This window comes from Eleutherodactylus coqui, chromosome 11 (genome assembly GCF_035609145.1).
Source record: "Eleutherodactylus coqui strain aEleCoq1 chromosome 11, aEleCoq1.hap1, whole genome shotgun sequence".
Lineage (NCBI taxonomy): Eukaryota > Metazoa > Chordata > Amphibia > Anura > Eleutherodactylidae > Eleutherodactylus > Eleutherodactylus coqui.
Window position 1 is genome coordinate 84,221,269 of NC_089847.1, and position 13,234 is coordinate 84,234,502.

General features: G+C 42.7%; 1 protein-coding gene across 1 annotated transcript in view; it reads left to right on the top strand.

Annotated features, from left to right (window-relative positions):
- The first annotated feature begins 323 nt into the window (after window positions 1-323).
- Window positions 324-13,234, top strand: part of LOC136582767 (solute carrier family 22 member 6-A-like) — a 35,722-nt gene continuing 22,811 nt past the window's right edge. The window contains exons 1-4 of the mRNA XM_066584007.1: window positions 324-701; window positions 2,774-2,877; window positions 2,981-3,135; window positions 10,169-10,337. Coding sequence (XP_066440104.1) covers window positions 324-701; window positions 2,774-2,877; window positions 2,981-3,135; window positions 10,169-10,337 — 806 coding nt within the window. The remainder of the gene's footprint in view (window positions 702-2,773; window positions 2,878-2,980; window positions 3,136-10,168; window positions 10,338-13,234) is intronic.

Below are 13,234 nucleotides of genomic sequence, written 5' to 3' on the forward strand. Positions count from 1 at the left end.
AGGATTATTAATGAACCAGCAGTAATTATCTAAGGTTTTCACAAGGGTTTTCAAGACTGAAAGACTAAAGAACATAATTCCGAGCAAGAACAGGGGATTGTATTATAATCCTGTTTAAGAATGCCTTTGGAAATGTTGGCATGAGTCGTTCACAAAACCGAATACAGAACACAGAAATTTTTTGTGGAATTGTTCTATGTTGTGTTGTGGAAAGTTATTATTGAATTTAAATTTCCAAAGCAAATAACTTATCTACTTTAGGAACACAATCTACTTCCATATTTGGCTGTTGTGCATAGAAAGGTCAACTTGAGTTATCCATCATGGGGTTCGCTGATCTGTTGGACAGAACTGGAGGAATGGGACGGTTTCAGATCACACAGGTTGCCCTGCTGTGTATTCCTATATTACTGATGGCAAGTCATAACCTTCTACAGAATTTCACTGCAGCAATCCCAAACCACTGGTGCAAAATAAATGATACAGAAATACTGAACAGTAGCAAGGAGGGTTGGGTGAGCTTGTTTAGCCCACTGGATAACGATGGCAGACCACAGCCATGCCTGGAGTTTGTTGAAATACAGTGGAGGCCAGCAGGTTACAATGTAACAGCCCATAATAGTACAGATGCAGCAACAAGATCCTGTACAATGGGTTGGGAATATGATAGGGAAGATTACACTTCAACTATCATCACTCAGGTAAGTCAATATGTAATATGAACTCTGAGTATCAATTCACTATGAGCACTTTGAATCAATACAGAATATTGGAATATGTGCACAAACTCCTCACACTTACTGTACATCGATAGTAGAGATGAGCGAGAACGCTTGGATACAGCAGTTACTGGAGTGAGCATCGCTCTTCTCGAGTAACTGTTTAGTGGTCCGAGCGTGCTCGGTGGGGGGGGGGGGGCAGGGGTGAGCAGCGGGGGGTAGCAGGGGGGAGAGAGAGATCTCTCTCACTCCCCCCCCCACTACTCCACGCTGTCCCCCCCGAGCACGATCGGACCAGTAAGCAGTTACTCGAGAAGACCGATGCTCACTTGAGTAACTGCTGTATCCCAGCATGCTTGCTCATTTCTAATCGATAGCCCAAATACCAAAAATCATGGTTGCTCTAGTCTACTTGGGCTTGGAAAAAATTATTCTTCCAACCAGCTGTGTGGAAGAAAGGAAATAACAATAAATATTTTGAACACTCAGAGAAGTATAACACTTTTGTACCGCTTATAGTGTGATGCAATCAGGAAACTAGAAATCGGGTGTTTTTATAATTAACATAATTATCATTTTACTTTGATGGAACAAAGACTTTGCCAAAATCCCTCAATAAATACCAGCTCTGGTTGTCAATAGGACATGAAGGAAACAAGATTGGAGGATTTCACTCCCTACTCTACAGAGGCATAAGCTTATCTTATCTATGATAAGCCTCTAACAGCTATACAAAAATTGGAATAAATGACTTTGTACCTAAAGCTCCTATCTGTGCAATGCAGCAAATGTGCTTAGGGCTAAATAAAAAAAATAATAGTTTATCAAAGTGCTAAAAAGCTATGGTTGACGCCTTAATCCTGCATAGTATTTGAGAGAAATCCCTATAGCATTTTGGCCGAATGCTCATGGCTGGGTCGGATTCTGCATGTGGGATTCTACAGCGGAATCAGACCTGGGGTCCAGCTGGTGACCCATGCGTACCCATCCGCTGTCTTCTTATCTGTGTTGCGGATGTGCCGGCCACACATGCGTAGTACAGATAACGCCATACTGTTGCTAGGCGATGACACGGATTCTGGGGCCTGCCTGAAGTGACAGCTGTGGAGGAGCTGCGGATCGGACAGCTTCCATTGACTTCAATGGATGTTGTCCGCACGGTAATCGCACTCAAATAGAACATGCTGAAATTTTTTCCTCCACAAGCAGAAAATCGCAATTGATTTCCGCTCGTGGACAATGAAAAGTGATTTTCCATAGCATGATATGAGTAGTATTTGCTGCGGAATCCGGAGGTGGACGCCCGCTCCAGATCTTGCAATGCAAATACGGCCGTGTGCATGGGGCCTTAATAAAATACAGGTTTGCCTTTAAGGAAATTATTTATTAAACGATGTCTTCCATAGAGTCTATAGATTATGCTCATTATTGTTAAATCTGGCTGACAGGGCCTAGAATATAGCATTGGTATAGGTATATTCCAATATAGGTTGGAAGATTCCTTTGCTGTGAGCACTCTCTACATGAAGGCTCATGCTTCCATACATTGGCATCTATGGCACATTACATTTCGTTATATATACATTAGTTCACCTTTGATTGGACATCGTATAGCTGCCCTAACCTAGTGACAGGCACCATTTGACAAGTTACATGTCAATATCGTCTACTAGAAGCACTGCTATTGAAAACTGGTTGCTTATTTGAAGAAATGTACAAAAATATATAGTGTAACCTCTCCAAAACACCACCTATTTAAGAGGACCACCCCTTATCCAGACCAGATTTAAACTAATAGATCTTCAGTTTCACTCATTATATAATGTATGCTGGCCATAATCCTTGAGAAACTCATCCTCCGAGAAGACCAATTTTAGTGCATATTTGAGTAGTTGTCTCAAAGAGATTTCCCTATATGTCCACATTTTAGAATAAAGGAGTGGGGGGGGGGGGGTTTGATGAGTTTTAGCATAGTTTTTGTGATTTATTTCATATCTTGTATCATTGTATATTTTAAAAAATAGAAAAGTTAATGTGTTGAATTATTCTTATAGTGGGATTTGGTATGTGGAAACAAAAACAGAAGACAGCTGGCTCAATCGCTATACATGGCTGGTGTCCTGGTAGGAGCCATCATCCTCGGAGGACTTTCAGACAAGTGAGAAATGCTGTGGTTGAAATCATTTCCATGTATACTTTGTTGTATTGTCCTGTTCTGGAAATGTAGCACTACAATCATACAAAATCCCAAATTTTCCTAGGTATGGACGAAGGTCATTACTGATTTGGTCTTACTTACAAATGACGATCAGTGGAATCTGCACAGCTTTTTCTCCAAATTACCTCTCCTACTGCGTGTTCCGGTTCCTTGGAGGAATCGCTCTGTCTGGAATAGGACTCAACACTACAGCATTAAGTAAGGTGTAGAATTAATGAAATACATTTTTTCTCCTTGTAACAGTTGACTTAAATATGATGGCAATAAGAGCATCTGGTTGTGAGTTTGTAGGGATCGGTTACATTGGGCAAGGGCAGAACTGGCTCTCATGGTGCATCCCCATGTTTGCCTACTGAAGTTCATCATGACTGCTATCTGATAGAAAATCATTGATTCAGGTGCCCTCCCTATACAAGCTGCCACTGATTGCTCACAGTAAGTAGTTGCTAGACAGTGAAATTCTATTCCTGTATGGCAAATGTTGTTCCTTCACTAATGCACTAAAGAGAAGTGCTCATCATACCCCAACATCCATATTATTAGGAGCAGTTTGGCCACAGAAACCACTTAGTTGCCCCCCCAAAAAGCAGAGCATTGTTTGTTTTTTTAATCCATAAACTGTACCGCCCCCTTCATTGGCGCCCTAGTCAACTGCCTACTTTGCGTTATTCTTGCATTATGTTTCTACTCATTTGCATATATATGTGCATTATTTGGCATTTTATTTACTATATTTACTCTTGCATGCTGATATTTTCATCAAATAAAATCAATAGGACCAGTATTTATAGTAACAGTAAAGAAATAGGTCCTAGGCTGCCCATGGGCTGCAATGCAAATTCTGTAACAAGTCCCTCAACTACTATACCATTTATAAGACTGATGCCTTCTCATATGGCCAAAGGGTCTTTGGGCCCTCTCAGATAGTTAAAGATAACTTTATGCAGGCAATTATTGCGCAATTTATCACTGGAAACAAATCGCTCATCTCTCGGAATCACTTGTTTTTTAGCTCACCTAAAAACCAAGTGACTGTCAAGCCATGTAAACAGAAGTTGCTCGATCTTTGAGTGACTGCCTCTTTATTGTGAATGGATGTGGATGGGTGGAATGATCCCCGCCCACCTCCGCCTTCATTCACAGAACAACTATTGGTCCTGTCTAAAGCACATGAATGATAGTCGCTGGGACGGCTGTCTGGTGCCATTGCTCCTAATAGTTGCCCCATGTAAAGGGACCTTAATCCGGTACTGATTTTCACACTGTACAGTCTTGGAAAATTGAAAATCCTATTCAGTTAGTTTCCTCTTTTTCAATATTTGCATTCCTTGCATACAGGCCTTACCATATTTTGTGTAATACCAAAATCATCCTTCCTTTTCTCTCAGAGAAGGCATTGACTGCCCTTTCTAGTACATTGGGTGGATGATATGCTCCAAAGATTGACCCTACTATGGAAGAGTGTGACCAAGAAAGGACTTGGAATTTTTATTGCCCAAGGCAATAAAATATATATTTCTTTGAATTCATTCTTTACCAAATTGACTGCTGAAAAGTGATCAGTCGTAGTACAGACAGTAAATACGAGGCATGTTCATTTTATGAGCAGGGATTATTTTAACCAAGAGAAAGAATTGCAGTAACAGACTCTATCAGTGTCACCATGCCTCTGGGACTTTGCAAAGAAAAGAGAAATAAAGAGGCGAATGTTTAATGCAGTCGTGGTTTCCCTGAAGCAGTCTTGGACACTAGCACTGGAAATCTGTAGCGTTGAATGAACATTTCCCAGAATTCAGGCTCATCAAACAAACAGATATCTGAAATAATAGGGAATGATCCATTTAACCATTTTTTCTGCATTTGCCACCCTAGAGAAATCAAGTAGTGACCTTATTTTTACTGAGAAGCCTGCACAGACGTGTTAAATAGATGTCCAGGTCCTGTTTCCTACATCATGGCTTTTGATATCGCGGAATAAAATAATAATAATCTTTATTTGTATAGCGCCAACGTATTCCGCAGTGCTTAAAAAAAACTATTAATGAAAATAACAAGGAATAAATGACCTGGGGTTTAACGAAAAATGCTACATCTCTGCCATTTGGCTATTCCTTTGTAATGCATGAAGTGATCAAGGAGGCAAATGATTCATTTTACAGAATTCACAGTTGTCATCTAAGTTAAAGCAATCCTCCGGTCAGGGCAAGAACTATAATAGGGGCAGAGTATGCAGTCACACTGGGGCCTGAAATCTTTGGGGGACCATAAGGTCTCCCTCCCCCAGGAGACCAGTAACATGAAAGAAACATTTTAGTTATGGGAGCTGTTACAGATTTTGCATTTGCATTTCCCAGAAAACCATGCATGGCCATATAAGTCTCTCCCCACCTACTAGGGGCTCTCCCTAAGGAGAAATGTTACCCCTTCTGACCCATTTTATAGGCCTCACAGATAGCCAGCCTGCTGGCAACCAATTGCACACTGATGAAGGGAAAAACATCCGAAACAGTCTTCTGTACATGGTTATCTTTTACTCCTGAAGAAGACTCTGGCTTTGGCTTATATTTCCAGTTGTTGTTACGAGGCTTGTTAATAGGTCTGACACTGACTTGTAGGAATGCTACTTTCTAATAGGTGGTTCAGGAGAGGCATTGTTCCATCCTATATGTGCAGATATTTTCGTGAGGAGCATGAATGGCCTTATAAGTCTTCTCACACGTACTAGGTGCTCTCCCTAAGGAGAAACCATATCCCTCTTGACCCTTATATCATTTGTGTTATGATTTTAACTTACCGTATATTCTGGCGTATAAGACGACCTTTTAACTCCGAAAAATCAGCTCTGCAGTTGGGGGGTCATCTTATACGCCGGGTATACAGTGTCCAAAAAAAAAAGCAGTACTCACCTCCCACGGCGTTCTGCGGTGCTGCTGTAGGCTGTCGCTCCCTCCTCGTTGCCGACAGAGCATTGCTTTCTGGATGCGGGGCTTGAAATCCCCTCCTCTAGAAAGCTAATGCTGTGATTGGCTAACTCAGTGCCAGCTTTCATTGGCTGATGCTGCCTGAGTTAGCCAATCACAGCATTAGCTTTCTGGAGGCGGGGATTTAAAGCCCCGTATCCAGAAAGCAATGCTCTGTCGGCAACGAGGAGGGAGCGACAGCCTGCAGCAGCGCTGCAGAACGCCGCGGGAGGTGAGTACAGTTTTTTTTTCCTACACCGTATTCCCGGCGTATAAGGCGACAGTTGGGGGGTCGTCTTATACGCCTAGTCGCCTTATCTGCCGGAATATATGGTATATAGATATTATTTCTTAATATCAGCTTGAGATACCCTTACACAGGATGACTATTGGACGAATAATTGCTCAAAAGAGTGAATTCAAATGATAGTTGTTCACTGTAAACATAGCCATGTTTTCTTTTAGCTTACCAAAAAATAGTTGCTCGTTGATCAAAAGTCGCCTGGTGTAAAGTCATAGTTGTTTCTATTTCAATGACTTGCAAAATAATTTTTTGGGAGATCGCTTCTGTGAACAATATATATTGGCAAGTGACTAATGAACAACCATCACTTGTGTAAAAGCAAATGAACGACTGTTGTTCATACGTGTTAATAACTTTTCGAAGTGACTGAACGCTAGTTGCTCCGTGTAAAGATACTTGAATACACCCTTTGCTTTCTTATATGTTCTAGCCACTACTGGGTTGACTCATTGATTGCATTGCACTTGTTTATCTGTACACCAGTATCAATGACACCACTCGTATTAGACTACACAGCTATTCTTTATGTCTGATGTTGACTTTGCTTATCAATGTCAATATTGAACAATAATGTATTCTCTGTGGTGTACTTCTAATTGTAGTTGAGTTTACGCTTCTAATCTGACTTCCAGGGAACTGAAGTAAGTTTTGAACACACCAGGAGCATAAACACTATTTATAACATATTTATTTGGTCTTTATTGAACCAATGTTTCAATGATTACCCTTTCCAATGCAATATCCCTGCCACCCGCAAAACTCCCCAGCTCTTGGGAAAGCGCATTGTTGATTCCTTGGAATTACTCAACACAAATACACATAAAATGACCTGCCATGATAATTGTATTAGCAATTTTTTAAATTACCAGGGAATTCTGAGGGGTTCATATTGGGAAAATCATTTGTAATAACCCTGTAAATATATGTATATTAATATAACATACATTTATAGAATAAGGCCGCCTGCAGACGAGCGGGTCGGATCCGGCAGCGAGAAATCTCGCCGCGCGATCCGACCCCAGAGCCTGCAGGGGCGAGCGCGTACTCACCCGCGCCTGGCGGCCCCGGCTCTTTGATGTGCCGGCTGCCGCGCAGCCGGCGCATGCGCAGACCGGAGCCGGCGGCCAGGTGAGTGCGTGCTCCGCACAAAATTAGAACATGCCGCGGTTTGTTTGCCGCGCGAGATTTCGCGCGGCCAAACCGCGGCCGTCTGCATAGGAGTGCGTATTGTAATGCACTCCTATGCAGACTTTCAGCGGCGGAAATCCCGCAGGAAATCCCGCGGCGGGATTTCCGCTCGTCTGCAGGCGGCCTAAGACTTTTCTAATTTCTCTAAATCTATCTATCTATCTATGGGTGCCTGCACACGAACGGAATTTCCAGCGCGTTATTTTAGGCACATAATCCGCCCCAGACCGCAGCCAATATACTCCTATGAGGATCCGCAGTTGTCCCCAGACGGACGGATTTGTATCGCGTTTTTTCATGCGCGTGAAAAAATCTGCGACCTGTTCTAATTTGGGTCAGATTCTGCGCGTGAAGCCTCCAATACAAGTGAATGGGTGCGTTTTTTCACGCAGTACATCCGCAGTGCAGCTGCAGATGGAGTCACTGGTTGCTATGACTACAGGAAGTAGGCATGGTAGGAGGCGTCCCAACACACAGCACAGAGCTTCACAGGCAAATTTGTAGAGGGAGATAGGTAGTATTTCTTGCCAATGCAGGATGTAAGAATGCAAAATCTGTAGTAATGAATTCCTCTTGTGAATTTTTTTGCAGTGACTGAAATAAAGTCACGCTGGAGAAGCGCCTGAAAAAAGTTACATGGATCAACCATGCCCACAAAGACATCCGCTCACCGGGTGAAAGCATGTTGCCAGAATAATTTAACGGTGCTCGCACAAGCAAGAGGGACAAAACGGAGTCTGGATGTTGGTTTTTAAGCTGTTTTCCAAGCAATGGGCAGTTCTCTAGGGGTTGGGTTTACAATAAGGGGTGTCTGCTGGTTTTTCTGCGCGTTTTTTTCCGCAACACATCCGCGTATATCCGCGCGTGATTTTTCACGCATCCGCACCTATCCGCAAGCACATTTAGGTACCATACGCGCGTGAAAATCCGCTAGTGGAATCCGGAACGCTCGTGTGCAGGCGGCCTATCTATCTATCTATCTATCTATCTGTGTTGTACAGTGCTATACAAAGGCATTCTATAACTGCAACAATGTGTACAGCGCATGTTTCTAACATTATGCAGGACAGCTCTTCGATGTCAGAGATTGTTCTGCATACTGTAACATACATATGCAGAACAGCCTCCAACATTGGAGAGCTGTCCTGCATAATGTGATACTAGTAATTATTAGGAAATTATAGTACCAGTGTTTTTGGTGGCGCAATGCACCACACAGCTGTGCTACATGGTACATCCATTATGATCCCCACACATCACACACACAGCTCTACTACATCACCAGCTCAGCAGATTCCTGAATACAGTGATCAGCCCAATGTCATGTGATCCCCGACTCTACCCGCACAGGGGATCAGATAGATAGATAGATAGATAAATAGGGCAAGCACCAAATGAACATTTGGCACACCATTCATTCGGGCACCTTACGCTGTTTGTGTAGCCAATTCTCTTCTACTGACTTCTGAGCAACCCAGATAGCATAGGTTCTCTACAATAATGACGTAGGGAAACACACCATTCAAGTTGAACAATAATATGTCAGTGAATATATACGAGGGAGTACCTAAAAGCAACAGGAATCTTCTTCTGGTGGTCGGATGTTGTTAGTAGAGGCTTCCGCTGCTAGGTGTATATCTACGGAACCCTTCCGAGGCGGTATACCCACCATCGTTGTTGGGGAAAGTTGCATTTGGCTCCAGTGATCTTTTTTTTCAATGGGTTCTTCAATGTAGTTTTTCAATATCAGCAAAACTTTTTTTCTTTGAAGTCTCATTTTAACTTGAGGAAATTAAAAAAAAATCACATGGAGTGAGATCGGATGAATATGGAGGGTGAGGCAAGGGTGTCATGCTGTTTTTTTTCCGAACGTTACTTAACACTGTGTCAGCAGGTTTGCTGTCATGATGAAAGAACCGATCACCTATTTGCCACAGGACATCTGGAACGAGGTTGATCAATAATTGACATTTCACCTTGTTTGAAATAGGAGAGCAATTTGTAAAATTGTGGTTTATTCATAGCAGCTTCCATAGAGACTCTTTGTAGCATAACAACTAGAACACACCAGGAGCACCCGAAGTGAAACAAAATTTCACAGCTGCATGTTGTTTGTATGAATCAGCCATCAGAAAATGCCAAAAAAACTAAATAACTTCTTGAAAAGAAATGAAAATTACTGGAGCCGAGTGCAACCTTCCCCAACAATGTTGGCTGGTATACCACCTCCGAAGGGTTCCGCAGACATTCAACTAGTAACATAAACCTGTACTGGTAACACCTCACCCACCAGGAGAGGATTGCTGTTTGCTTTGCCTACCCCTTCATGAAATATGTATATAAAATCAATGGAAAGCATAAAGTTCTCCCATTATTGGTCTGCCGCTATAGCTTTGCAGCTGTTCTATAGAAACAAGCATCATGAAATAAAAATCAGTATTACCAACTTTGAGTCATTTGTAATATTTTAATATTATAATTTTAAGTTGTGGAAAAAGGCGAATGAGCCTATAATACTGCATTTTAGAATATATGCTTAAGTATACCGTATACAGTGTGGATGATCTGTATCTCTCCCCCACACAACATGCGCCAACTTTGTTAACAGGATCCATACCGAAAAATTTGGCATAGACTACAAGATGCGGCACAACTCTGAAGCCCTGCCTACGTATTGCAGCACATTCATATACACAGTTGTTGAATATACGCTGATAAATGGGCCCCATTTTATTCCTTATGTCATTTATATTTTTCTTCTAATATTTTGTCTTAACAGTTGTAGAATGGGTTCCAACCAAAGTTCGCACCATCACTGGGACCCTGGCAGGATATTCATACACCGTTGGACAGCTTGTCTTGGCAGGTTTAGCATACGGCATGCGGGATTGGCGATGGCTACAATTCACTGTCTCTGCTCCGTTTTTTGTAATCTTTCTCTATTCTTGGTGAGTGTATGCTGGTATAATGATACTTGTATGCTGCAAATCAAAATAGTTATATCCTCATGTTGATACACGGTCTAGTTGTGAAGTGACTTACTGGGACACTGTAGAGGCTGCCACCAGCAAAAGTAATTGAGTAATACTGTTACTACTGCTAAGAAAAATACATTTTCTTGTGATTGAAACAATTCTTTGTATGTTTGGGCTCATGTGCGTGAATGCATTATGGCTCTCTACAACCTTAAAGGGAACCTGTAATGTCCCCACAGCATCGTAATTTAGTTTATGGTTCTGTGGGGACATGACAGATTTCCTTTATAGGGGTTGTCCTGTTACTGGACAACCCCTTATGAATAGAACCGCCTGCGATAAAATAATAAACAGAAATACTTACCCCTCCACAGCCGCTGGGATCCAGCACTGCGTAGATTGCTGTGACATATGATGTCAATGGAAGTCAGGTGACCATTGCAGCCAATGAGAGGGTCCAGCATTACCGCCCACTCTCCTAGCATTGGCAATCACATGCTAAGCGCCATGATTCCAGGAGTTCAAGAACGTGATGCTGCAGTATCTTATTGGCTGTAACGGTCATGTGATTTCTTTTGACATCATGTGTAACCACAAATGCGGGGACAGCAGCGGGTTGCAGCGCTGGATCCTGCTGTCCGCAGAAGGGTAAGTATCTCTCCAGGGGTCCTAAGCCCCACCCCTCACATTGTAAACAACGGCAAGGGGCGGACAGAGATGGGAGCTCAGCACACTATCTCCCGCCCATCCCGCCTCCTCCCCTTACAGAGAGGCAGCGAGGGAAGGGGAAGATAGCCTGATGGCATATACGCTGCCCCGTACATTACATGGTAGCGTATATCGACCATCCGTTTTTACGGCTGGCCGATATACGCTCGTGTGCATAAGCCCTTAAAGTGAGTAATCAAATTCTGGTATAACTGCAGCTATCCAAATTATACCATTTGTCCCACATGTAGCTGTAGCTACAGGGCCCTGAAGCCTTAGGAGGCCCAAAGGCACCTCTATCATTTAAGAAAACACCAGTAATATACATGGCACATGGATGGTTTGGGGGCCATTTTACAGATTTTGCATTGGGGCCCCTACATTTAGCCTCTGCCTAATCTTTAAAGATTCTAGCAATGTCTCCATCTGCTAGTTTTGCATTGATGGGACTTTTCAACAGACCCAATGATATAAAGCAAAGTTATGCTGAGGGGTATACTGAACTTTTGCATTCAGGCCCACAAACTGTTTTGCTGCACTTCTGCAACCAAATATATGGGAAAACCCTAAATGCCCTGTCAATAATCTCCATATATCTCAGCTGCCCGGATTCTACAAATTAACTGCAAAAGTTTTTGAGGAAATTAGATGTAAACAAATTAATAAGAAACTCGTTTTTTAATCCTAGCTTATATATAGTATTTCAATATTCGAAGGAGCTGAATTCCATGTAACAATGGAAACACCATCATCATGACCCACTGAAGTTCATACAAGAAGCACTGCTGGCGCAAACAGAAGAAAGAAATGCTGCTAATCATTTTAAGTAATAAAGATGGATCTGGCAATAGGCAAAACTGTTATCCTGGATTTACGCGAACACATCACTTTATAGAAGCTTTTTGCCGCCTAAGAGAAAGAACACACGCAAATGAGGCCTTCTCTACAAAGAGCCCAGCTGCATTCTGCTCTGCTTGCTCTTTGCACATCAAAGAAAATATGTTTAAATGAATGTGCATTGTTTCTCTTCAGGCAAAAAGAATACCTTGATGTGAAATGTTATCATCCTAAACGTGTTTTATCACCATAATACAGATAATGCAAAAGGAAACCCTGGATGCAAAAAGACATAAATGTCACTGTCTATTTGATGATTAAACAGTAATATAGTCCAATGCAAACCCACATAATAAGAGCATTTGCTGGTTTAACGTGGGCTAAATTCATTACTAGATCGGCTAGTGCATTTTTCATTTCTTTATCACATTCTACTATTAACCTATGCTGTACACTAGCCTAAGCTAGCTGCATAATAGGATGGGCTCTGGAGCAAAATCTGTATCAGGGCCTCCTAACTCCTTCTGCCTAAGGGCGAGCACCCACTGGCGTTTTTTTACCTGCGTTTTGCGTTTTGCGTTTTGCGTTTTTCCTGCACAGGCATAGAGATAACATGTGTTCCTGTCCACTGGCGTTTTTTTTGCATTGCGTTTGCGTTTTTAACATAGGAACTGTCAGTTGCATATGTGTCCTTATTTTTCTCCATGGAAATTAATGGAAAAGCCGCGAAAACGCCGCGAAAAACGCCGCGAAAACGGCGCGAAAAACGGCGCGAAAAACGCCGCGAAAACGCGGCGTTTTTTTCCCGCGGAAAACGCAAACGCCAGTGGGTGCTCGCCCTTAAAGGGGTTGTCCCGCAAAAGCAAGTGGGGTTATACACTTCTGTATGGCCATATTAATGCACTTTGTAATGTACATCGTGCATTAATTATGAGCCATACAGAAGTTATTCACTTACCTGCTCTGTTGCTGGCGTCCTCGTCTCCATGGTGCCGTCTAATTTCTGCATCTAATCGCCCGATTAGACGCGCTTGCGCAGTCCGGTCTTCTCCCTGGTGAATGGGGCCGCTCGTGCCGGAGAGCTGGTCCTCGTAGCTCCACCCCGTCACGTGTGCCGATTCCAGCCAATCAGGAGGTTGGAATCGGCAATGGACTGCACAGAGCCCACGGTGCACCATGGGAGAAGACCCGCGGTGCATCGTGGGTGAAGATCCCGGCGGCCATCTTAGTAAGGTAAGGAAGAAGTCGCCGCAGTGCGGGGATTTGGGTAAGTACTAAACGGTTGGTTTTTTTTAACACATGCATTGGGTTTGTCTCGCGCCGAA